Source organism: Heteronotia binoei, chromosome 9, assembly GCF_032191835.1.
Source record: "Heteronotia binoei isolate CCM8104 ecotype False Entrance Well chromosome 9, APGP_CSIRO_Hbin_v1, whole genome shotgun sequence".
In the NCBI taxonomy this organism is placed as follows: domain Eukaryota; kingdom Metazoa; phylum Chordata; class Lepidosauria; order Squamata; family Gekkonidae; genus Heteronotia; species Heteronotia binoei.
The window spans coordinates 60,317,465-60,343,536 of NC_083231.1; the positions used below are offsets into that span (position 1 = coordinate 60,317,465).

Below are 26,072 nucleotides of genomic sequence, written 5' to 3' on the forward strand. Positions count from 1 at the left end.
CTAGCGGTTGTGATGACAACCCTCATCTACGGCTCCGAATCGTGGGTTTTATACCGTCATCATCTGCAACTCCTTGAGCGCTTTCATCAGCGCTGCCTTCGCACCATCCTCAACATCCACTGGACTGACTTTGTGACCAACACTGAAGTCCTTAAGCGGGCGGAGGTTACAAGCATCGAGGCATTGCTGTTTAAGACGCAACTGCGCTGGGCAGGGCATATCTCCAGGATGGAAAACCACCGCCTTCCTAAGATTGCCCTGTATGGCGAACTTTCCACCAGCCATCGAAATAGAGGGGCACCAAAGAAGAGGTTCAAGGACTCCTTGAAGAAATCCCTTGGTACCTGTTGCATTAACCATCACCAGTGGTCTGACCTAGCCTCAGATCGCAAAGCATGGAGGCACACCATCCACCAGGCTGTCTCTTCCTTTGAGAACGCACGCATAGCTGGTCTTGAGGACAAAAGGAGACTGAGGAAGAATCGTACTGTTACAGCACTAACCCCAAATCAGACTTTTCCCTGCATCCACTGTGGCCGGACCTGCCTGTCCCGCATTGGTCTTGTTAGCCACCAGCGAGCCTGCAGCATACGTGGACTACTGCACCTTTCTTAAATCTTTGTTCGCGAAGTCAAGCCGAGAGGGGTTGCTAGCCATACCCTGGATATGTGGACCTGGTATTATACTGGGTACTATAAAGGTGAATAAACAAATGTGCAACTTGGTTAGGAAAACAAAGATGGAATGTATAAGGGAGAAGAAAGGAATGGAAAGACACATAATGATTGCCAAGAAGACTGGTATGAATAAAAGGGAAGTTGGGAGGGGTTTCTTGTTTGTTAAAGTTAATGGGACTATTCCATTTAATCTCTCCCCTCCCCCCACTTAGTTGATGCAGAAGACAGGGAGAATCCTCTGCAAAGGGAATGATGAGCACTGGTTGCATTTTATCCAGTGGCAATAACAAGACATTGTAACATCAGAGTTGTTTAATTAGACTGGCAATGTATGACCTTGAATTTCAGATGTGTTCTAATTATTGGTCAAGTGAGCCAGGCTATACTCTCTATTTGTTTCCTATGTACCTAATTCAACATGCTTCTGCATGACTCCCATTTATTTCAGTGTGGCTGGCATATTTGATCCCATAAGACTGTAACAATTAAATATTATTTTCAGAGCAGTACATCACTGGATACCTATCTTGATTTTTAAACTTCAAGTTCCTTTCCAATATATGTGCAAAAATCTCACACACAACTGAAGAAAGGACTTTCTAGTGTGTAGAAGATGTCCTTTGCTGGAAAAGAGGGCTCTTCTCTTGTCTGTGAATACCCAGTTCGGTGTTCTTTGTGTGTGCATATATATAATGCTTGACATTTGAAAAACCACTTCTCTGTTATCTGAACTAACACTTGATCAATTATATTGCTACCAGTGGGACCCACAATACTCATGGGGGAATCCCTCCCCCCATTGCTGTCACTGCCAGGCCGTCATGTCTCCCAGCCAACCCTCTTATGATCACTGCCATCATCTGGCTCCTGTATTGCCAGCAGAGGGGAGCAGCAAGGGCTGTTGCACTTCCTGGTTGACACCTGCACCTTCCACTTGGGCTTCCTTTCTGATGTAGAAAGCAACCAAAAACTTGTGGAAGCGGGGATGGCAGGCATCCTGGATATTTCAACAGCCAGGGTGAAGCCACTGGTCCTTTCACTGCTCATTCTGATGGATTGTCACATCATATTGTGTCAAATAGCATTTCCCAGACCTTTCTCCTGAGAAGCCATAGCCAGGTCCCAAGTACAATCCCTTTCTCATGCTAAGTATCTATGCTGCTTCACTGAGCTACAACTCAAGAGTCCATATGAGGTGAGGGGTGGTGGAAGAAGATCTTTCCTGTAGTTGGTGGTGGTATTGCCCCTGAGCAAGAGTCACATTCTAGTCATGCTGCCTTTTCCTTTTTCATTCATGGTTGTTTTTAATGGCTGGCTTTATTGGCAACTTGTGATATTTTTATGGTGCTTTTACTTGTAAACCATCTTGAACAGAGCTCTGGAGAAGCAGCATAAAAATACCCTAAATGAATAAATCTGAATTTATTAACAATCAGAAGATGAGATTTATTTTATGGAAATTCTCTCATTGTTGAACTTGTTTCCCACTGCTTTGATCTCTCCCAGTGACTTAGTAACCTAGAGAGGAAAAATGGAAAGGTGGAATAAACAATACTTAACATATATGGGTGCTGCCTATCCTGTTCTTGCTTCTGTGGTGTACTTTTTTTTTTTTTACAAGTGCTGCCCCTTGCAGAAACCACATTCTGTTCACACAAATACTGATGCAAACAGGTTGTGTGCTGAATGTTGTCTTTAGAAACTCAGCAGTGACCAGACACTTTTGGGGAAGGCTCTAAATTCTGTTTATGAGCCTTCTGCTTAACTGAGTTGTGGATGCTGTAATTGGAAGGCACTTCTGTTTATTCCTGTGCATAAGTATAGATAGGATAATGTTATTGTGGTTCTTGCTGTTGCCATGTGTTGGTCTTTCTCTATGTGGCTGCTGTGGGGGCATCATCAATGTTGCAGTAGTGTGATTGTTGGTCAGTGGAGTGAGTCTCTGTGCCTGGCAGGTGAAATTGTTTGCAAGATCTAGAGTATTTTGTACATGGTAGAAACACTATCCACCTCTGATGTTTAGTACTAATGCCATGTTTTACATATGGTGTGAGGAGTTGTGTTAATGATCCAATCTCTCTTCTTAAGAGGGCTCAAAAGAGGCTCTCTCAGGGGAAAGAAAACCATGAAGTGTCTGATTGAGATGGGATGCCCAGGGCATAATCTCACTGTCTAAAATTAGACCTGGCAGATTACGTCCCCTCTAATAAAGTAATGGTTGTCTCACAATTGCATTTCTGATTTTATAATCCAGTCATTAAAATGCAAACATGGGGCCTTTTGGAGGGCTTCTGTTACCTTTTGTCACACTTGCCTCTCATAATTGACTTGTGTTAGAGAAACTTGCTTGCATTTATGGAATTGTTACTGTACACAACTTTCATATGCTTTACCAAAAAAAGTACAGAATATATTTAGTTAGCTAATGGTATTCAGTTCCCAACACCTTTGTTCATACATGCTGTATATTATCATAATATTAGTGGAAATGATATATAGACTAGAAGTTCTCTTTTTCTCATTTGATGTAGAAGTCAATCACCCTAACATTTTAAAGAAACGTTGATTGTAAATTTCCTAAAGACTGGAAGCAGAAAGGCTCTCGTAATCTCTTTGGCAGAACATTCTGCATGGCTGGCATGATAACTGAAAAATCCAGTCAGACTAAAGATTAACAAACATGTCTGATAAGATGTAACAGTGAGCCAGAATTAATTGGTGGAATGAGGTTTGCATGGATTCATACAAGCAGAGGTAGTCCTGCAGGTATATGGGACCCAATCAGGAAGAGCTTTAAAGGTTATCTGCAGCACCTTGAATTCAACTTGCAGACAAACATGTAGTAAACGTAGTTGATTAAGAATAGTGTAATGTGTTTTATAATAGTTAGCATCAATATAAAGGCATGCAAATGATTTAAGACTAATTGAAGTGTTTGGGCTGTCCCCAAAGGCAGCTAAACATAGATGGTTCAACCTTGAGGTTACAGTAGGCATCAAAGACTATGGCTGTGCAGAATCTTTCTTTGTATTAGTCCAATCCAGTAGGGATGATAACTTGAGTGTGAGATGTCAGTGACAGCAGGCACTTTTAACAAGTAATCCTATCTACTTTTCTAACAGTAAACTGTGTCCAGTTTCACCCACCGAGTTATTCTGCTGCATAGGAAAGACTCACTCCATCCAAGGCTGGCAGATCACCTCCTTCTAAAACACTAGCCTGCTCGATCAGCATCACCTTCAGATTGTCTGGATTCAACTTCATCTTAGCCTCTTTGGGGGGTTGTCTGTTTGTTTCCGTTAATATTCTGTGCTCCCCACACACAAGTGGGCTTAGGGCGGATCGCAGAGCAAAATCTAAAACGTTTAGAAATTGCAGTACATATCAGTTTTTTAATGAGTGCGTGTGTGCATGCACACATGGAAGTCATGGCAATCTGGGGGGCCTGGAGTATATTCAGAGAGGTGGCTGGATAAAGTCTGCCCCTGTCCTCCTGACTACCAGTATTCTAAGGAGGTCTCCCTTCCAAGTACTTGCCAGAGTCGACCCTGCTGAGCTTCCGAGATCTAACAAGATTGTGCTTGCCTGGGCTATCCAGGTCAGGACAACTTCACCTTAGCCTCTTGACTGTGGTTTCTAGGCATAGATTCAGAAAAGTCATAGCTGCAATCCTAAATAGAGTTACACATCTCAAAGGCTTATGGGAAACTCCTTCCAGCAACTATGTTTTCACTCTCTTTCCAAGAGACACCTTCACTTTCTCACTGCATGATTTAATCAGACAAGAAGAGCAGGGATCCATTTTGCATGCCATGGCATTCACAGTCCCAGTTTGAAGATCAGCCTGAAGCTTTAACAAGTGGTTACTTCTGATACAGGATCTACAATTAATCTGATGTCCAAGTCAGACTGGATAAGATATTTTTATTGTCAGGAAGACTTTGTAGAATCATCGCATCAAAAGGCCAAATTCATTTTGTCAAGGTGGCCAGATGGAAGTGTTAACAGATCACAAACTTTATTAGGAGATTCAGCTGACCTAATGGTGGCAGAGAAAAGGTTTTCTTTGCTGCCGCCACCACCATCTCATAGGCCTGTAAATGGGGATCTACGGGATGTTGTGTCTGATTGGGATGGCTCTTCTGTGAATGACAGTCGATCTCCCATCACCCTAATAAACCAAGGGACAGGAGCCCTCCTAAAGGGAGTAACCCTGTCTATTGCCATGCAGTAGTAGGATGAATCCTCTTTCCTTTGCTGTCCTGTCTGCAGTGCTTGTTCTCTCAGTGGCAGTTGATATTTCCTCAGTAGATAAGATGGACTAACTCCCCTCTCCTAAATGCTCAAGGAAGATTCAACACTACAAAACAGAGCATGAAAAACAGAGGTCAGGAAGCTATAGCTGGCCCTGCAGAAACTGAGTGCATGAGTACCAAAGGCTTTTTCTAGCTGAAAGCACCATGCAGATCAAGTAGTGCCATGTTTTTGGAGAATGTTCTTGCTTTTTCTGCTTGCAATGGTTTCTGGTGGAAGTTAGCAGCAGATGCAGTCAGCACTACTTCCAGAGTGGTTCTTGATTGCTCATGTTCATTAAGAGAGTACTATGTGAACTGGCCCTTTAGTTAGGTTATGATTTGCAGAGCTCTTGCTCTGCTTGTGTATTGTAGTAGATCTGTGGCTATAAGTGATAAAGAGGATTACAGTTTAAGATTTGGATTCTTGAACACTGATACCATATTCCTAATATCCATCAATATATTAAATTCTCAACATGACCAAATCTGTGGATACATAAATCTGGAGATTGGAGTCATGAACAGATAAAGGCAGTCTTTCTCCAAACTTGAGAATAGATTTGCAGAAAATCTGAATTTTTTAATTATTAAAAATTGGGGGTTAGCCTTCCCCCAATAATAGAAGTAGCCCTTAGCTAAGGGTACAGTAAAGGTAGGTTGGTTTTTGGTTGGGAAGGAGAGAAGGAAGCAGGAAATGGGGAGAGGCAATGTGGTCTTTCAGGAAAGAGAAAAAGGAAATAATGGGAGAACGGGAAATGAGATGCACCCAAGAAGTCCTTGTGGGTTCTTCATTTGTTCATTCTACTTCTTGCTTAACACTTTAATTTTTTTTTCCATATCAGTTTCCCCCACAATCTCTTTCAGCAGATTATAAATAGTATTCTGAAAAACCAAACATCTTTCAGTTCCAGCCTACATTAGTGCTAGAAACCTACAGTAAGAAGTTAGTTTTGCCTTCTAGCAAACATATAAAATCCATCCCTTGAAGCTAGTTTTCCTTGTATAAAAGCATAACTGGATTTCTGAAATATGACATGTTAGATGATCCTTACTGTAAAGAAAAGTGCATTTGCAGGTTCCTGATATGACTGCTTCTGTGCAGAATCATTCTTTGTATGAGCATTTTGGGTCAAGCTGCGATCTGGTTTTTTTCTTCTTCTCCTTCTCACTAAAATCATTGAAATATATTCTGTCAATCTTTCACATCAGAGGTGTAAATGGATTTCTTGAAAGTTTTTCTTCCAAATGGTAAAAGGCAATCACTTTACAACTTAGACTCCATTATAGGCTGCACTGCAAAGCGTAACATACCACCCTAACTTTCTGAATGTTCTTCTGTTCAGTGACCTTGCTTCCACAAGGGCAGACATTCAGCTAGTGCAAAGAAGTGGTTGGCTGCAAGCTCTTTATCTCCATGCGCTGCATATTTGACAGCACTTGCACAAAAAGCACAGTAGAGGGAAGAGCAGTCAAGTTTAAGTTTTTAGAATGGATTTACTTGAACGCTTTTGTGTGCCCTAGAGCAGAGAAGAAATCATTCCTTTGCCTTGCATTGTGTCCTTATGATACCGGCCCTGTAGGGTCATAAATGACATACTGCACCTATATAGTCGTTTCCCCTTTGTGAAGAAAAAGTCAGGGTATACATATATTAAGAAAGGTAATTGTCTCTTTTGATATTGTACTTTTTTATTGAGGTAATACAAATAGTTGTAGGGTTAAGGAGCATACCAAGGCACTCTGAATAACTCTAATTTCCCCACTAGTGTTCTTCAATTTGTCTAATTTTGTCAATGTCTTAAGTCATTGCTTTATGGCTTTAGACTTAAATAATGACATCATGTGATATAAGTGGATTCAGAACATAACTTAGACATGTAACTTATATTTAAAGGCATGCCAGAAGATGCATGCATGCAAGCATCAAATGATGTATACAGGGCTTTTTTGGTAGAAAAAAACCAGCAGGAACTCATTTGCATATTAAACCATACCCTTGAACATCACCATCGTTTCACAGAGGGCTTTTTTTGTAGAAAAAGCTCAGCAGGAACTCATATACATATTAGACCACACCCCCTGATGCCAAGCCAGCCGAAACTGTGTTCCTGTGCGTTCCTGCTCAAAAACCCTGGATGTATATAAAATTAGATAAAAATTTGCAGTTTGTGTTCTTAATTTTTGTACCATAATTCTACCACATGCCTTTAACTTCCCTTATATTTCAAACCCAATCATGCTACGGATAAATGTCATGTCTTCTTAAGAATCTAAGGAAAAGAACTATGCTATAAGAGTATAATTTCCCCCCTGGTTTCTCTCTCCTCTGTGCTCCTATCTTGGGGTTCCATTTGGTTCTATAAATACTTAACTGTAATGATTATATGGACCTCATTCCTGAGTTTAGTAAAGTAGATAGAGCTGGCCTGATTTCTTGTATGTTCCAAGAACTACTCAAATTATCCTTTTTGAACCATTATTTTGATAAATCTTATTGCTTGAAAGATGGTGAAGTAGGGAAACAAGTCTCATCTCAGCCTATCCTCTCCCTGGTGATGGCAGTAAAGGCATAGCAGCCATGGACTTTGGATTTAGAGTTAAAGACAAAACATCATTTTATTTCCTCTTCTCTTTATTAAGGCATAAGTGTTTTCTGGTATATAAAAGAATCTGTTCCAAAGACATGTGAAATATAAATATGGAAAAAATATGGTGGTTCTTACACATGCAGGAGGATGGTGTTGTGAATTTGCTTCCTTGCTGTGATTGAGTGTGATTTGTCTAAAATAACTCTGGAAGAGAGATGGCAACTTAACAAAAGATTCTTAATGTTCCCTTTAATAGCTACAGCTCTTTCTCTGAATGGGTCTGGAAGAGTGGCACCTAAGATGAGTGCTTGGCAGATAGTGTATGGAGAATATCATTGTGCTTGTTTTTGAAGGTGCACTAACTGAAGATGAAGCACCTTGGCATGTGGGTAGTTTACCTCCAAGTTTATCTCCAAGGCTCTGATGTGGAGTCATGGCAGATCTTCTGCCTTGTGGGAATGCCTCTTTCTCCTTGCTTATGCTCAGCTTATGTATTTGTGAATAAAACAGATGTGCCAAGCAATGTTCCTTCTAAGCTGTGGAGCCGCCCTGAGCCACTTGTGGGAAGGGCGGGATACAAATCATAGGTAAATAAAAAAAATAAATTGTGAGCAAAAATTCTGTTTTGTGAGCTACTGCATAAATTAGTTTGCTCTGAAGCCATTTTTCCTCAGCTAAGACAAAAATGTGTGAACTGGTGGCTAAAAAACTGAGCTAGGTCAAACTAACTCAGCTTAGAGGGAACACTGATGTCAAGGTACTATAAATCTCTACTCCAATGCACTCTCATCCAAAAAATGTGAAACCCAGAGATATGGATCCTGGCACTTTCCACAGTACATGAAAATTTATTTAATGTTATTCAGAGCACGTTGAGCATGCATCACCGTCAAAGTTTTGTGAAACATTTTTCTCCAGCCTTTTCCTTCTCCTTTACAGAAGTTCACTTGCTTATCTGCTATTTATCCCCTTTCAAACTCTTAGCATAAGATTTAAATTTTGGTTGCTGGAATTAAGCTGTTGTAAGGTGGTATTTTTAAAAAACCTTTGTTAGACTATATGAATTTCCTTTTAACTGGTTTTCTCTGAACATTTAAGTTTTTCTTTGAAACATAATATTGGCTGCCACCAGGTCTTTGAGAAATATCACTGAGTGTAAGAAATTCATTTTTTTGTTCTTTCAGTGTACAGCCTTTCAAAGTTTGTAGTGGCATATAACATTGCCTCACTCTTCCTTTTCAGCAAACCTGTGAATAAAGGTCATGAATATTCCCTTTTTACAAGCTTAGAAACTAAACTGAGAGTGACATGTCAAGGTTCCCTAGGGAAAATATGGCTGATCAAATCCAGATCAAAGATCTGGGACCATTTTTGCACTTCTTTAAATTCTTCCCTTTTAAAAACTTTGAATAGATTTGCTTTAAAAATACAGAGGGATATTTGTAACAAATATTTTTGGGGAAATAACATCATTTTTGAATGGGCTACATAAGGTTTGTGAATTAATATGCATTAAGTAGCAGACAATTTTATTAATTTATAATAAAGTATTGAAGTATGAAAGAATGGGTGATGTGAGAATTGCCACTTGCTGTTGTGAAGTTGATGCTTGTCATGTTATCTCCCAGACCTAAAACCTTGCCTTTAAGTTTTGTCTTTATGAGACTTAAAATCTTGTCTTATGCCCAAAGATCATCCTAAACCTCTTTGCTGTCACTGAAGAAAACAAATCTTTTGCCTCTCTTTGCTTGGGGGCTGTGGAGAACTGAAGTGGTCCTGTGTGACTGAATTAGATGAAAGACTTGCCTTCCCACCACGGAGACATGGAGTCTAATCAAGTGAAATGAGTTCTGAGATCTCAACTGGCTTCCTAGGGGATATCAGTTTACATTACAAAATCGTACGACACCTAATTCATCACTGTTGATGCAGACTTTACTCAGGAGAGGGCCACTACTCAGACAGTGTGATAGTAAACCACCTGTCCCCTCTCCAGAAAAGGTCATTTATTAAGCAGCATTGGTGGGAAGGGTCTGTAAGGCACTGACCTGCATATTTATGAAGTATGTGTGAAGGGAAAGGGGGTTGCCAGACACGAACATGGGAAGGGATTGCTTATGCACTTAGCTGAAGTGAATCTAGATTCTTCTCCACTCTTGAACCTATGTATGAAAACAGAGCTGAGCTTTCCTTGTTCACAAAGATTTTAGCAAATTAAAAAAACAACTAATTTGACTCACATAAGAACTAATCACACGTGCAACACAATTTTGGGGTTTAAATGTACTGAAAATCTTTATCAACAAGGATAGATTGGCATAACATCACAAATCATGGTCGCATGTTGCCAATGAAGGGACATTACTCTGATATTGAAAGGGTATGCACTAATCCAAATGCATAGCAGGATGTCTAATATTTTCATGCATCAGGATTTGATTTGGCAAAGAGATTTTCTGTTTTTCAAACTAACTATCTTTTTTTTAAAATTTCTTCTAGGGTATTGTTATAACTCCTTTGCTCCTGCTGCTTTTTGTGAGTATTTTTAAAACTGATTTTCTTTTTATTAAGTAGCATACTATTTGTTAAGTAATGTCACATGTGAAAAAGGAACATTTTAACGCTATCATTCATCATACTTTTTGTGGCCAGTTTTGTAACAGGTTCTCTAAAGCAGGCATAAATAAAAATGTCCCACAGAACACAGTCCTGACTACTTCCCCATAGAAGTTTTTCTGTATGACAAATACATAGACTGGTAGTTACAATGAGCCCATAACAAGCATCTTTTGACAACATGACATGTAACTTTCTGACATTATTTTCTGGGAGATATATCGTTTCATACAAAGCCACAGCCAACCTTCTTTGCTAGACAGGGCTAGGGATGTGCAAAAAAAAAATTCGGTAGTACACAGATTCAGAAATATACGGGGGGGGGGGGGATACGGAATCCCATATACTTCTGAATTCCGCAGTCGGAATAGCCGCATATACGGTAGATGCGTGGCTATTTCCGAATATACGGCCCCATTATACCCTATGGGCCATTGAAATCAATGGCAAATAGGGTATATTTGAAGCCGCCTGGAGGGGAGGGGGTTTGAGGGAGAGCCCCCAAATTTGCAGGGGACCTGCAGGGGACTCTCCCCTACAAACCCCCCAAGTCCCAAAAAGATTGGGCCAGGGGGTCCAATTCCTGGGGCATCCAAAGCCAAACCTAACTTTAGACCAGAGAATCTCTATAGGACCCAAATGAACTATATACATCTATCTACTCTATGAACCCTGCCGCACAAAACACAATCTGTTCAAGGTCTGCTCTGCAGACCTGGCTGCAGCAAACCCAGATGCCAGCTCTCCAGCCCTGCCCCAAACAACACAGGGAGAGCTGGCCAAGCACAACAAGCCTGCTGGTTCTGGGTCTCTCACCCAGGTGCCAGCTTCCCTGCCACAGAACACACAATCTACAGATGCCAGCTCTCCAGCCCTGCCCCAAAGAATGCGGAGAGAGCTGGCCAAGCACAACAAGCATGCTGGCTCTGGGTCTCTCACCCAGGTGCCAGCTTCCCTGCCACAGAACACACAATCTACAGATGCCAGCTCTCCAGCCCTGCCCCAAACAACACAAGAGAAGCGGTGGACCACACCTAGCTCCACGTCATTCTGTATCTGACACAAAGCAAGAAGCATTTAGACTTACCTTGAGTGATGGATGGTTGGCTGGTCTAGGCTCTTTTGCGTTACTCAGGGTGCACCACGAGGAGGCGAACCAGAGTTGCACCCCAAATAAGGAAGATCACTGGGAGGGCCTCAGATTGTGTGAGAGGAAGGCAACCATTCCTTCTCTCTCAGCTCAGCAGCAGCACACCAGCTATCACTGTCCCATTAGAGGGATCTCAGCATTGGTATGGCTGCTGGCTGCCTGTCATCATCACTGGCACCTCCCTCTTTCCTCCTCCTGCCCCTGAAAAAAAAAACTGGGTTATCCTGGCTGGGCCTGTGGGTGCTGCCAGTTACAGTTGGGGGCTGCAATGGCCCTTTCAGTATTATTAGGCACGTGTGGATGGGGGACTGGGGAAATTTGGATTGCTTTGCAGATTTTAAACCAGCATTCACTTTTGGTTTGGGGAGGGATGAGGGGGGGGGATGCACTGCCAATCAATTTGTGAGTGAGTTTTTGGGCTGTCTTTGGACTCTAGTCTGTTTTTAGTGGAGGAGCGTTTTACAACCACCTTCCAAGCGCGGGCCACGTGAGGATGCAGGCACAAGTAGGTGCTCACTTCATTCACTCTCAAAGTCTACATTCGGGGAGCCAAACAGAGGCAAGTTGACCTTCAGGAAGACCAACTGTTCAACTGTCCAGGGTTGCAGGCAATTGCGATGTGGGCAGACAATGTCGGCCATATGCGAAAAGACGTGCTCGCTCTGCACGCTCGTTGGTGGGCATGAGAGGAATGCCTTGGCCACGGAGGAGAGGGCCGGCCAGACCTCCTTCTTTGTGACCCAGTAGTCCAAAGAAGACGTTTCCTGCAGCTCGAGGGGCTCCAAAAGATAGTCCCTCACCATCGCAGCACCCGTCTTCGCTCTCGGTGCCCTACCACTCCTAGAGGGGCCAACGACTCGCCCAGTGAGTGTCTCAGGACTCTTCGTGGTGTGAGTCTGGTGGGAAACACTGCCTAGCTGGGGAGGTTGGGGATGAACAACAGCAGTGGAAGTGGCAGATGAGCTGCTTCCACCCCTCTCCTCCTCAACTACCGGCACTGGGCCTGCTCTGACTCTGGTGTGCTCGACCTTCTGGGAGAGCTCGTCTCACCAGCGATCGAGCTTGTTGGCCTGCTCGGCGACTGTGCCCTTAAGGCGCGGGTCTAACATGGTCGCCATCATGTAGACCTTATCCTGGGTGAAAGTCTGAAAGCGGGCCTCAAGCCCTTCCTGCAGCCTAACAACCAGGGCGCGCACCACTGGAAGAACATCTGCACAGCCTTGAGCTGGCACTAGAAATGAGGCCAATTCCTCACGGGCCACCTGGACCATGGGGACGACCAGTGCGATGCTCGCTGTGTCAGATGAGAGCATTTCTGTGTGGGTCTTGAAGGGCCCAAGAACCTCCACAGTCTGAGAAATGACCACCCAGTCCTCTTGGGTGAGATGGTTCTCATCCCGAAAGACCCTCGTCTCAGAGACAAAGGCATCCAGGGCTGCTCTCTGCTCCACCATGCGCTCCAGCATGGCACAGGTGGAGTTCCAGCGTGTGCTGACGTCACCGATCAGGTGGTGCCCTGGCACGTCTGTCAGTGTCTGTTTCTCATGCAGCTGATACAAGTCCGTATTGCTGCATGAGAAGTGACCCATGATGTGCCGACCCGTGATGTGCAGAAGTCGGTACTCATGGGTCGCGGCTAGATACCGACGATCCTGGCTTTTCGTCTGGCCCAATGCGTCTTTAACCATGAGGTGGAGAAGGTGGGCCACGCAAGGAAGGTGTTTTAGGCCCTGACACTGGACAGCCGCCTTGATGTTGGAGCCACCATCAGTCACCATGAAGCCCATGGTGATGTCCCCGCTGCCTACCCAGCCCTCTAACTGCCGTGAGAGGATGGCTCTGAGAGTGTCCGCCGTGTGCGGCGCGTTGACTGCTTCGGCGTGCAGCAAGGCCCAGCGATAGCTGGCCTGGAGGCCCTGACGCTGCCTGCTGCTACTGCTGCCACCCCCACACTGCACTGCCCCCAGCTCTCTGGGTTGCCACCAATGCGCAGTCAGGGAGAGATACCCCTCAAACACATGTTGGAAGCTCCAGATATCTGAGGTGAAATGAACAGTCCCCCCGGCAGCACGGGACAAATGCTCCTTCACCACAGATCTGGTCGCCCTGAAAACAGCTGGCACAATGGTCCTGCTAATGGTGGTTCTTGCAGGAACTTTGTACCAGGGCACCAGGTACTCGAGCAACCCTAGCACCCCAAGATTCTCGATCACTGAAAATGGAAGCCCATGGGCGATCACCCTCCTGCCATACCTGATTCCCCCTCTTGGCACACAGGGGCATCCCCCACCAAACATCTCAGGCAGAGGTGCCTGGCGTCCCTGTACTCCCACGGAATGCTCCTGGAGAGAGGAGGTAGTCGCGATGGGATGGACCTCCTGGCTGGGTGGTGTTGGCCACTTGGGCACCACAGCACCAGCCTGCTTCTCCCCCTTAAGAAGCACCCCCGGGTGGTGCTTCCGCAGATGATTCCGCCCATGACTGATCTGGGCCCTGCACAGCTGGCACTGCGCATAGCGTGGATCCTCCATAAGTTGGAAATGCTTCCAGACTTCGGAGGTGAATGGATGCCCAAACCGACTGGCAGCTTGGGTGTCCGGAGCCACCTCCTTTGAGGTGCTCAGGGCAGACACAGGAGGGGCTGGCCGCCGGGGGAAAGCGGGCAGAGATGGAGTGTGTCTCCATCTCTTCCCCCTCCACCCCATGCGGCCTCCACTCCTGGTCATCCCCTGAAGGACTGCTGGTGCCTGAAGAAACCGAAGAAGGAAGCTGGTCCTCCTCAACCAGCTTCTCCTCCAGCTCCTGCACGACACTCTGCACCCTCCTTGGGGTGATCATTTTGGACAGAAAACTGTCCCCAAAGCTCATCTCCAGGGAAGGCTGCTCTTGCTGCCCCTCCTCCGGCTGCTGAGGCTGAGCGACATCAGCTGGAGGAGAGATTGCCCAAGCAGCAGACCTGCTCAGTGCCAGCACCTACTGGCACCTCTGCTGAGGGCACCCCAGCAGCAGCCTCGATGAAGGGCCGAAGGCGGGCCTTCTTCTTTATCACACTCCGGCCAGAGGTCGGAGTACTGGAAGGCAGCTGTGGAGTGGCCCCACGCACAGGTGGTGGGGAGACCTGGGTCCTCCCCCTCCCCTCAACCTCTCTAAACTTCTCCTTGGCCTTGCCCCCAGGGCCCCTCTTCTGCTGCCTGTCACTCATGTCACCCTTGGCCAGTCTCACACAACCTGAACTGAGAGTGGGATTTTGTACAAACCTAACTCACTGCACTGTACCCTGAACCAACAGGTGCCCTGACTTCTTTTTAAGAACCCTCCCACCAAAACTTGTTTGTTTGTTTTTTTGGTTCCTAACCTGTCCATCTTTGGGTTGGGGTAGTAGTAGTCTGGTAAAGTTTAGGAGACTAGGTGATCCTGCCTCTACCTGGCTACAGTTTTTAAAAGGCTACCTTGAGATGAAGTCAATCCTTGTTATATTCTCCTAGTTAAACTTCTCCTAACTAGATCCTGGGACAAATCTGATTTCCTAGCAAACTAGAAATCAGGTGTCCCCTATAACTTGAGAGAAGCTGTGGTTTACCCTATGGAAATCTAAGAATGCACCAGCTTTCAGTGGCTGAAAGCAAGATGCACTGCAACTCTAGTCTCTTTAAAAGGGAGCATGATGTGGCCTAGTAGTCACGCTGCCTTTTATGAGAAACCTAACATCTTTTTAAATCACCCCTAACTGGGCTACTTGAATTTTGAAAGGAGATAAAGCCCTAAACTGGATTAATTTTTTTTTAATTTCAAAAAACACAATCCCTAAAAACACCCTTATTAGTGAGGCAGGCTATTTAGTGGCCTTAGCCAAACCGAAAGCACACTCAGACTCCAAAAATAACTCTGTAGAAATATGAAAGTGACCCAGCCAACACACACCCTCACCAACCAGAGGTAATTTAAAAAAAAACCAAAACGTGACAGAAAGAAACTTAACTTTTAACCCACCCACCCCACCCACCCAAAAAACAGCACAATCAGAAAAGGCCAAGCAAATCAACTGTAAAAAAGTGGCCTCTTCACCAATAAGAAACCCCAGGCCAAATCAGTCAACAACACCCCTCCCCCTAAAACCAGAACCAGGAAAAGGGGGACAACAGGACAGGAGGATGCAAAACCTGCAGCAATAGAGTATAGATCCAAACAGAAGGCCAACACAAACTCAACTGTTTAAAAAGTGGCCTTTTAAACAATGAAAATTAGGCCAAACAGCACCCCCCCCCAAGAACCAGAACCAGAAGAGAAAAGGAACAACAGCAGCACAACACAGCAGCAACAAATCAAACACAGAATCCTTTTAAAACAGTAAAAAACTTAACTTTTAACAATACAGGAACTTTACCAACCCCTCCCCCCCCCAAAAAACCCCTTCACCCTAACCCCAAGAAATCCAAGCCACCCAAATCAGGAAAAGTAAAATGACACTGAACTTTTAAAAGTCCTCTCACTAAAGTAAGATATGGGCAAATTGGCAAAAAACACCCCCACCCCAGGCCCCTTCCCCCAGCAGAACCCCCTAACCCCAAATAAGCTATCCACCACCCAAATCTGGATAAGTAAAGGGACTCTGTCTTAAAAAGTCCTTTTACCAACTAAAATAAAAACAAGAACCCCAAGACTGTCTTACCTTATAGACGTCTTCTCTACTCCAGGCAAGTCTGGTAAGGCTGAGAGAGAGCAGGAGCATCTGAGGCCAAGGGCCAGTACAGCACAATCTCTCTCTCACACCAACACACACCAACACAGCAGCAATGGAGGAGTCCAGCCAGGCAGACTCCTTAAAAAGGTTCTCTGGCCCTACAGAAAGCAGTTTCAAAAAATAGCACTGCTCTGTGATTGGCCAGACAACAGTGCTTACTTGGATACCCAAGTAAGCAAAAGATCAAAAGAACAACAATGTTGCTGATGGCTGGGGGATCAGCTACACAATAGGCCTGTAAAGCATGCATTTGCAATGCATTTTGCAAATGCATGCTTTGGATTGGCTGCTGGGGCTCCTCTTCCCCCTCCCCTCCTCCCTGATCTCAGGGAGGCTTTGGGAGAGGCGGGAAAAGGCTACCAAAGGCGGGAAAGGAGGCAAGCAGCTCCCCTGAGGCTGCAGAAGCCCCTTTCCCACCTTTTCCATGGATTTCCGTATACTTCCAAATATCTATATGGAGGTATACGGGGAGCCGTACTCAGCTCCTGCATAATAAGCCCCAATTGGATTCGGCTGTATGCGATTCCATATACAGCCGAATCAGGGGTGATTCGGCAGTTGATTCGGTTCGGCTGAACCGAATGCACACCCCTAGACAGGGCTGCTGTGTTCCAGAGGGAAACTTAAAGGAATTAATAGGAGAATGAGTAATTCTTCATAGTCAGCGAAAAAATTCTGTAACCCCCTAGCTGAGCAAAAGAATTTGTATACTTTTGTGCCTATGATTGTTTAGCATCAAATATATATATATTTGGGTTTTAATGTACATTAAATATATATGCATGCAGTAACTTATAAACTTACAGGCTTGAATCCCATGTAGAATTTCCTGAAATGCTGCTTGGGGTGGAGTAGGGGGCAGAGGTCCGCCAGAAATAGCTTGGAGGGGGAATTGGAGGTCTCCTTCAAGAGGTGGGGGATTGGTGAAAATCACACATCCCCTTGGCTATGGAAAGTCTAGGCAAGATCCAAGCCATAGTTACCCACTTACAAAGGTTGTTCTTTCTCTGATATTTTCTTTAAGCACACAATCAGAGATACTAAAAAAGTATATTTTCCAGAACAGGGGTGATAGTGATCTTGAAAAATCACCACTGTTGTGGATAGGCAAAAAGCGGCAGAGTTTGGAAAATTGCCACTTAGGGTGGGGTGCAAAAAACATGTTTTCATTCTTTAAACATAATTTATACATTTTAAAAGAGCTGTATTTTTGTGGGGGAGAGGAGAATCAGTTCTTATGTAAGATAAGCTAGTGCTCCAGGTGGGTGTTACACTCACTAACTTTGCTCTGCCTGTGGCTATAAGAGGCAGCATAGAATCAAAGGTGTCACATGAACATGAAACAGTCTTATAGTGAATCCATCAATCCCTTGGTCCATCAACATCAGTATTGTCTATTCAGACTGGCAGTGGCTCTCCAAGGTCTCAGGCAGAGGTCTTTTGCATCACCTACTACTACATGTTTTTTGTTTTTAACTGGAGATTACTGTGGCTTGAACCTGGAGCTTTCTGCATGCCAAGCAGGTGCTCTACCACTGAGCCGCAGCCTCTTCTGACAAGACCAAAGACAGGAGGGACTTTGTCCTCCTCAGTGCAGTGTCTCGTATGTGATCAACTGAAGCCCTTTTCCTAAGTTACAGAACACAAATATAATCCATGTACAGTGCACACTTGATTTTTCTTTATACATGTGTTGAGTAATTTTCATATTACATTCAACACATGTACAGCTGAACATGTGATTGAAACCCCAGATTTATCCAGTGACTAGTCCACAGGTTCAAGTGTAAAGTCACAGTGGATTGGCTGTTTCAGGTATACACACATGCATGTACTCAGTGCAAAATGTGAACAGGGCTTAAATCTATTCGGTGGGTTGCATTTAAAAGGTTCATGAAACTTTGTAAGAAAATTGGTAAACTTGTTGTGTCCAATAATCAAAAACATTTGTCAGCTCATAGTATCTCTGTCAGTCATTACTAACGCATCCTACACATCTTCCCAAAGCAATAGCTTTTCCTATTGGTAATAATTAATGCCTTTAAATAATGTGCGTTCTGTACTGACAAAATAAGGAATTTGGTAGAACGCTTGACTTTGGAATAAAGAAAAAGAAAAGAAAGTAGCCTCTAGACCACACCCTTCTGCCTTCTTTCTGGCAGTGCCACGTCTTCAGTCTGTGTCTAGTGCTTTTATTGTATGCTCCTTTCCCTGTTCTCAGTCTTGCCCATCTTCTGCATCCATGTGCTTCTTCCTCTATTGAAAATGAATTCAGAAGTGCACCAAACATGATTTTCAGAGATTTACTTTTGTCTTAAACATATGGTTGCATGCCTCAAGGAAAACATTTGTATGTAGTTTTCTGAAAAGGACCTGCTCATGTGTCTGCTTCAACAATTGATTCCAAGTAATTCTCCCGGAGAGGAGGGCAGTGTTGTCATTCCAATTAGCCATAAGGTTTGGTGGCAGCCATTGGTAGGCCAGAAGAAACCTAGATTCTCCCAAATTCTGCCAGCTAAGAGGATCTGTAAGTGTCCCAAAATACTCCAAGCACTCTACTGGTTCAGAGAAGGATGCGGGCATCTTGAGTTCTTTGCATACGTACTGAACAAGACAACACTGTGGAAAATGCTCAGCTTCACACATGGGGCAAGGGGTGCACATGGAGGACAAAGGAAGGGAGGAGTACTTAACCCCTTCTGGATCAGCTTGGAGTTCTTTGAAAATACCCCCTTAGCAGCTGGAACCTCTTCTGGTTGAAAGCACAGCTGCAGGAAACAAAACATTTTAAAAGAACATTGGGAACATTAGCAAGGGAGAACTGGCAAGCAAGAGCAGGGTTAAGGACAGAGCTCCTACCCATAGATTCTGCCCTGCAAATGCCTCCTATACTCTCTGCATTACAAGGAAAACTGGGTTGAAACCTTATGTTAATTTTAAAATTAGATTTACCAAGCTCTAGGTGAGGCCTGGAGATATCCCAGAACAACAACTGATCTGCAGTTTACAGATATCAGTTCCCATGGAACTGGTGGACTCTGGCCCTTTGTAGCTTCATGGGATGGTGGACTGATTGGGACCATAAACAGAGTTGCTCCTTGGCATCATCTTCCATGCTCTGAGGTACTGAGTGATATGAAATAGACTGGAAGACTAGAATGATGTTGGCAGAAGATTTTGGATGAATCAGACACAGCCTGTTATATATCCCATTAGCAGGTTTATGAAGCAGCAGTGATGGTAGCAAAGGCTATCTTCTGTGCCACCAGCAGAATCTCAGCCAGCTCAATTATTTAAAGTGGTTCATGAGTTGATAACACCTAAGTCAGACCTTGTCAGTGATGAAAATTTGGCCCCAGGTGTGATGTTTTTACAACATTCTTTGCTGACAAAACTTCTTTCATCAATTCCAACTTGGAGGCCAAGTTGAATCAGATCTGGTATGTGAAGTATCAGAACCATCTGCTTGTCCTTTTGTTGATCCTGTCTATGGATCCTGACAGGGTCCTTGGGTGTGTGAGGGCCACCACTTGTGCTCCGGACTCACGCCCATCCTGGCTTGTCAGGAAAATATATTGGAGCCTTTAGCAGAAATTGATTGAAAGGTCCCTCCATAGGCCTCTGAAGGAGGCAGTTATTAGATTTCTCTGTTCAAAAAACCTTCATTGGCTAGGAAGGTGACCAATTACAGGCCAGTCTCCAGTTTACCTTTTCTAATGTGATAGGTGTGTGATGGCAAAACAGCTCCAGGATTTCCTGGATTACATATCTACCTTTGACCTATTTCAGTCTGGTTTCAGACCTAGGTTTGATACTTAGTTATACTGATAGATCATCTTCTTGTAAAGTTGGGTAGAGGATAATCTTCTCTGTTAATGCTGTTGAACTTCATCAGCCTTTGACACAGTTAACCACTCTGTTATTCACTGGTTTGAGTATGGAGTTGGTATTAAGTGTGAAGCCCTTTGGAGATTTCACTCTTTTCTGTCTGACCAGAATTCAAAGAGTCTCCAGTTGGAGTTATAGAATCTACTGGGAGGAATTTACCTTGTGGAGTGCCACAGGGTTCTATTCTCTTACCCACTCTCTTTTATATGAGACCACTGAGGGAGATTATCCAGAGCTTTGGTGTTGGATGTCATCACTATTTAATTATCCAGGCTCCCAGTTGCATCCATTTTGGTTCTGAATGGGTGCTTTGAGGCTGTAGTCAAGTAGCTAAGGCAGACCAAACTGAACCTAAATCTAGTCAAGATGGAGGTAATGCTGGTTAGGAAGGCTGATGTGTTAGAGGGACTGAATCCACTTGCCCTAGGTAGAGTAACATTGGCTTTCTTACAACAAACCGAGAGCTTGGAGATAGCCTAGGCAGGTACTGTATTAATTCAGTTAAGAGTTAATAGATTTTTGTGAGTGTGTTTTTTGATTGACAATTTTGGCCACCAAGTCATCCCTTGTGTTAAGCTGGGTGGCCTGAATGTCTGTGGTCTGTAAGGAAAGGAAGCGAGATATTTATGCTGCGAAGAGGAGAAAAGATATATAGAGAGAATAATTTTTAAAGCAAAAAAATCTTCAATTTTCATGTTTCTTTAAAAAATTGCTCCCCCCCCCTACTTTCTGGCCAGAAGATATAGCATAAATCCTTTGCTTCTATGCTGTACTGTTTTATAAGGATTTCAAAAGCGGCAACAATAATGCTCATATTAATCTACATGTATAATTTACTAAGACAAGAATTTTTCCCTCTAGATAGCTTTGCAGTTATTGATCAGAGTTTACATTTTGCCCCATTTGCACAAAATTAATTACTGACAGCATTTAATAGTTTGAACTTCTTTATTTTTCAAATGCTTGTTCATGTAAAATGAGTAATATTAACCAAGTTGTTAAAGAAATGTCAAAGTACACAAAGGGAAGAGCGAACATTTATAATGAATTATACATTTTGCATAAATAATATATTGTCTTAAATGAGTAGTATTAAATGTAAGACAGTTTTATTTTTGAAAAATAATATTGTGACTGAACGTTGAATTAATTCTCTTAAAGAAAAATATTCAAGATTTCTATTATCTTAATGTGTGTATTTTGGAGAGCTTCAACTAATCATACCCTCAGTTAACAAGAAGCACCTTCCAATTCTTTACCATTTAAACTTTATTTGATCTCTCATAATAAAGTGCTACTGAAACACTGTTCCCAACTACATTAAAACTCAGCCATGTATCAACAATCAAAACGTTGTGGGCCCAAGGAAGGTCCAACAGTTGTGTTTGGGTTGAAGGATAAACAGCTGCACTTTGAAATGCAGTTTTGTTCTTTTTTCCCTCTTTCAAGTAACAGCTGACATGGCAATCCTGTAGGGTTTTTCAAGGCAAGAGATACACAGAGATGGTTTGCCATTGCCTACCTCTATATCAGGGCCCTGGAATTCCTTGATTATCTCCCATTGAAATATTAACTAGGGGTCCAGGGCTGACCATGCTTAGCTTCTGAGATCAGACAAGATTGGGCTAGCCTGAATTACTATTAGGATGAGATTAACAGGCCCCAGTGTCTATATAACAAGTAGGTTCGTCTGCCTCCTGAGTTGTATCCCAGGGAGCAACCTTTTTTATTTACTTGGTCTGTTTACATACATAAGTAAGTGTATGTAAAAATACTAACATAGGTGGCCTACACCATTAACAAAAGTAGAAAAACCAAGCCCCCAAATGAGGCGGGATTTACTTTCGTACCCCTCAGTAACCGAAACAACCTGCAGTTTTCAGAAGGCCTATACATACACACTAATAAGTTTCAAGACCATACAGATCTTTATTAGACTCCAAGTTTCTTCTCCAGACAGAAGGCTTAATAATACATATAGAAAAGCAAAACAAGAGATAACATTAGTATAGTTTCAGAATACAGTTACATAGTTAAAATATAGTTAAGCATAGTTCTACAGTCAAGCATAATAATATATGAAAAGTCTAAGTCCCTGTTCTAGGGACTTCACCCTGTTAGTCTACATTTTCCTGGTTAGAGTCTAAGTCCCAAGTCGCAGTTAGTTTGGCATGACCAGCATAGAGACAGTCTCCTGTCTCTAGTGCAGATCAGCAACTTCTGCTCAAAATTTCAAGGTTTATAAAGGCTTCCCCCCCCCCCCCGGAAACTTTATCACTTATCTTTTTCATTGTCATCTTATCTTATCATATACGTCAATTACATTCCAGAACCCCAGCTGCACCTTACAGATGACCAGTTATCTTTACTCTTTCCGGTTCCTGCTTATACCATATAAGGCTAAGATTACCCTCAGATAACCCTTACCTTTCACCCACTTTCTACTGACCTACATTCTAGCAGCCTAAGCTGTTAGCAGTATGGATGCATGATAGTGCTGGATAGCTTGGACCCCTTGAGGCCAATTTTATAAAGAGGACCAACCCAAAAGAAATTCTGCCACACCAACAGGACAAGAAAGAATTTCTGCATGGTTGGAGGACATACCAAATATCCAGGAAAAAAGGATTTTGTAAATTAACCAAAGGGTGAGGGAGCTAAAGTAAACAGATGAGGACTGAACATGCTCCAGGAAGCCTAGAAACCTTAACAGCGATTGAGTTATTGAAGGGAAAGGGGGAGAATTTTTAGAATCCTGAAGGAGGAGATTTGTGTGTCTGTCTGCATGGGGAAATTTCCAAATCATTTGTCTTCCCTTTCCCCCCACTATGGTATAGTTCCCAATTTATACAGTTGAACAGGAGTCATTAAGAACTAAGTCTCCAAGGTTCAAAGAGAAGGCAGCAAAACTCTCCTGCCTGTTATGAATTACTTCAGGATTTCTCCTTATCCTTTGGCATTGCCAATTCTGGGTTGGGAAATTCCTAGAGATTTCAGAGTGTAGCCTGGGGAAGACGGGGTATAGGGAGGGCAGGGGAGGAACTTCAGCAGGGTATAATTCCACATCCATCCTCCAAACTAGCCATCAGTAGGGGCACTGGTCTCTGTGGTGTAGAGATCAGCCTGATCAAATGGAAGGGCAAACAGGAGTTCTTTTACCACATCCCATTCAGGGTTCCATTATTTGTTTAAGACAGGGCTTTTTTTGAGCAGGAATACACAGGAACACAATTCCAGCTGGCTTGGCATCAGTGAGTGTGACCTATATGCAAATAAGTTCCCGCTAGGCTTTTTCTACAGAAAAAAGCCCTGGTTTAAGGTCTTTCTGTATAGTTCAAAATTCTAAAAAAATTCTTGGAGGTCCTCATAAAATACAGAATACGCTAAAAACAGAATCACAAACAACTGAAGACAGCATAGAATAACATAAATCACTATCACAACATAAAACTGAAAGCAGCATAATAGAGTGTGGTATTCACAGCTGCATGAAAATAGCATAATTCAGCATCAGTAAAAAACAGCATTATTTATCTATTTGATTAGATTTCTTAGTCACCCTTTCCTGCTAGCAGGGCTCAAGGAGACTTTCAACAAACAAACACAATAAATAATTCAGTTAAAATGTAAAAGATCTACACCTATTGGAAGCTAAAACAATATACTTCCTGAGATGGTGGAAAAAAGGTATTTCCAGAGGCTGCCTGGGAGGAGGGGTTGCAGTGGGTGAGGGGAGGGTGCCAGATTTTATACTGTCCCGTCACTGTCCTCAGCCAAATGCCTGGCAGAACATCTCTGTCTTATATGCCCTGTGGGAAGGTAGTAAATCCTGCAGGACATGGATATTCTCCAGCAGAGCATTTCACCAGTTGAGGTCAGCCAGGAGGTTCTTATTCCTAGAATGTAATGCTCTTCCAGGGGTGTTGTGTCTTGCATTTCAGTCCCGAAATTACAACACAGCGGACGCTACGGAGGTGACCAGTGGAAGTCCACTGGTCCCCGGATGTAGCTCCGCAAATACGCTCTGCCAATCAAGATCTGTGGTGGGAAGTTTAACTGGCCAGGATTGGACCTGGCCAGACGGAGGGTTGTTCCGGGGTATGTATATAATCGAGACGCGGCCCGCGTTGCCTTACCTTGTGATGTACTCGCTAATAAAGCATGTTGCCTTCAACACGTCTCGTCACTCAGTACATTACAGGGGGCATACTGAGAGAGGCAGTTCTAAAGGTATGTGGGTCCCTGACCACTAAGGGCCTTAAAGGTCAAAACCAAGACCTTAAACCTGATCTGGTGCTCTACTGGAAGATAGGGCAGCTTGCGCAGCACAGGTTGAATATATGCTTTCTGAGGGGTCCCAGTAAAGATCCACTTGGCTGCATTCTGGATCAGTTGGAGCTCCCGGCTCAGGTGTAAGGGTAAGCCTGCATAGAGTGAATCACAGTACTCTATTCTGGAAGTGATAGTTACATGGATTACTATGGCTAGGTCGGGGTAAGACAGGTAGGGAGCAACTTTGGGTATTGGCTTCTGAACATACAATATAAAGAACTGATAAACATAGCAGTACTGGCAGAATAATCACAAGACAAAGTGTCTTGTTAAAAGAAGGCTTTAGAATGCTAAAAGAAACTACCGAAGTTTCACATATCTCTCATGTATTACCATTTCTGTTTACCTTTTCACGTAAGTTGAATACCATATTTTTTTTTTCTTTGACAGTAAGTTTTCTGCTTTCTTAAGCTCCTTTTCTTCAAGTTGTTTAATTTGTCTCAGTCATTTTGACAGAAAAGTAGGTCTTCGTACTGTTCGCAGAGTGGAGATTAGGCTGTATTTATAGAAGCATCTGATTGGGCAAGGTTTGAGGGGTTATGGTGACAGGGTGGAAATGTAAGTTTACTTGACTAAATTTTTAGCATAATTTTGTTAGTATTTGCCTGTTTTGGCAAGGTTTTTAAGGTGCTGCATTTCTCAAATGTACAGGAAAACTCATTTGCAAGTTTGCCTGCTGTTTTTTTTCTAGCACTGCGCCTCAATATAGCTTTATTTAGGAGAAAAGCTTGGTAAGCAGAAGAGAGTGTTGTGGTGTTCAAAATTTATCCTTTTCACTGTGTGTTGTTCTTTTGCCTACTTATTAAAACACATCTGCCTTTTTGTTTGTTTGTTTTTAAAAACACTTATATTACTCTCAAACAAGAGATCCCTTGATAAATGTATTAAGGTTTCAACAGCTATAAAAACAAACGCCTTGTTTATTTATAAAAAAAATATTAGCTGCCTTTGCAGCAAAAAGCACTCTTAAGTGTCATACAAACCTTCTAAAAACTATTGGATAAGAACAACCATGGATAATTACAGTAAAACATCTTATTTTTATTTATTTATTTATTTTATGACTTCTATCCCGCCCTTCCCAACAAGTGGCTCAGGGCGGCTTACAACACAAGAATATAACATAAATAGAAGTTAAAGATAAAACATTTAGATTTAAGTATTAAACCATTAAAACATTAAAACATTTAAAACATTTGGCATTTAAAACATTTAAAACATCGGGGCAGCGGACATCCAGTATAGCTACACTCACTTTCTTGTACCAGCTAGTCATAGGCCAGCCGGAAGAGGGTTGTCTTACAGGCCCTGCGGAACTGGGCTAAGTCCCGCAGGGCCCTCACCTCTTCCGACAGCTGGTTCCACCAGGAGGGGGCCATAATAGAAAAGGCCCGGTCCCTCGTCGATTTTAAGCGGGCTTCCTTTGGCCCGGGGGTAACTAGGAGATTTTGTGTTCCTGATCTCAGTACTCTCTGGGGAACATGCGGGGAGAGACGGTCCTTCAGGTAGGCAGGTCCTAGGCCATATAGGGCTTTAAAGGTAATAACCAGCACTTTGTACCGGACTCGGTAAGCTATCGGCAGCCAGTGCAGGTCCCAGAGCCCCGGCTGGATGTGCTCCCTTCTTGGGAGCCCTAACAGCAGCCGGGCCGCGGCATTCTGCACTAGCTGCAGCTTTCGGGTTTGGCACAAAGGCAGCCCCATGTAGAGAGCATTGCAGTAGTCCAACCTCGAGGTGACCGTGGCATGGATCACTGTTGCTAGATCGTCATGTTCCAGGAAGGGG

At 43.4% G+C, this 26,072-nt stretch overlaps 1 protein-coding gene across 3 annotated transcripts in view; it reads left to right on the plus strand.

Annotated features, from left to right (window-relative positions):
• The window catches only part of SLC10A7 (solute carrier family 10 member 7), a 194,858-nt gene that overhangs the window by 107,202 nt on the left and 61,584 nt on the right, over window positions 1–26,072 (plus strand). For all 3 annotated transcript variants that reach the window (XM_060246676.1, XM_060246678.1, XM_060246677.1), the window contains one exon: window positions 10,060–10,095. In XM_060246676.1, the coding sequence (XP_060102659.1) occupies window positions 10,060–10,095 (36 nt within the window). The remainder of the gene's footprint in view (window positions 1–10,059; window positions 10,096–26,072) is intronic.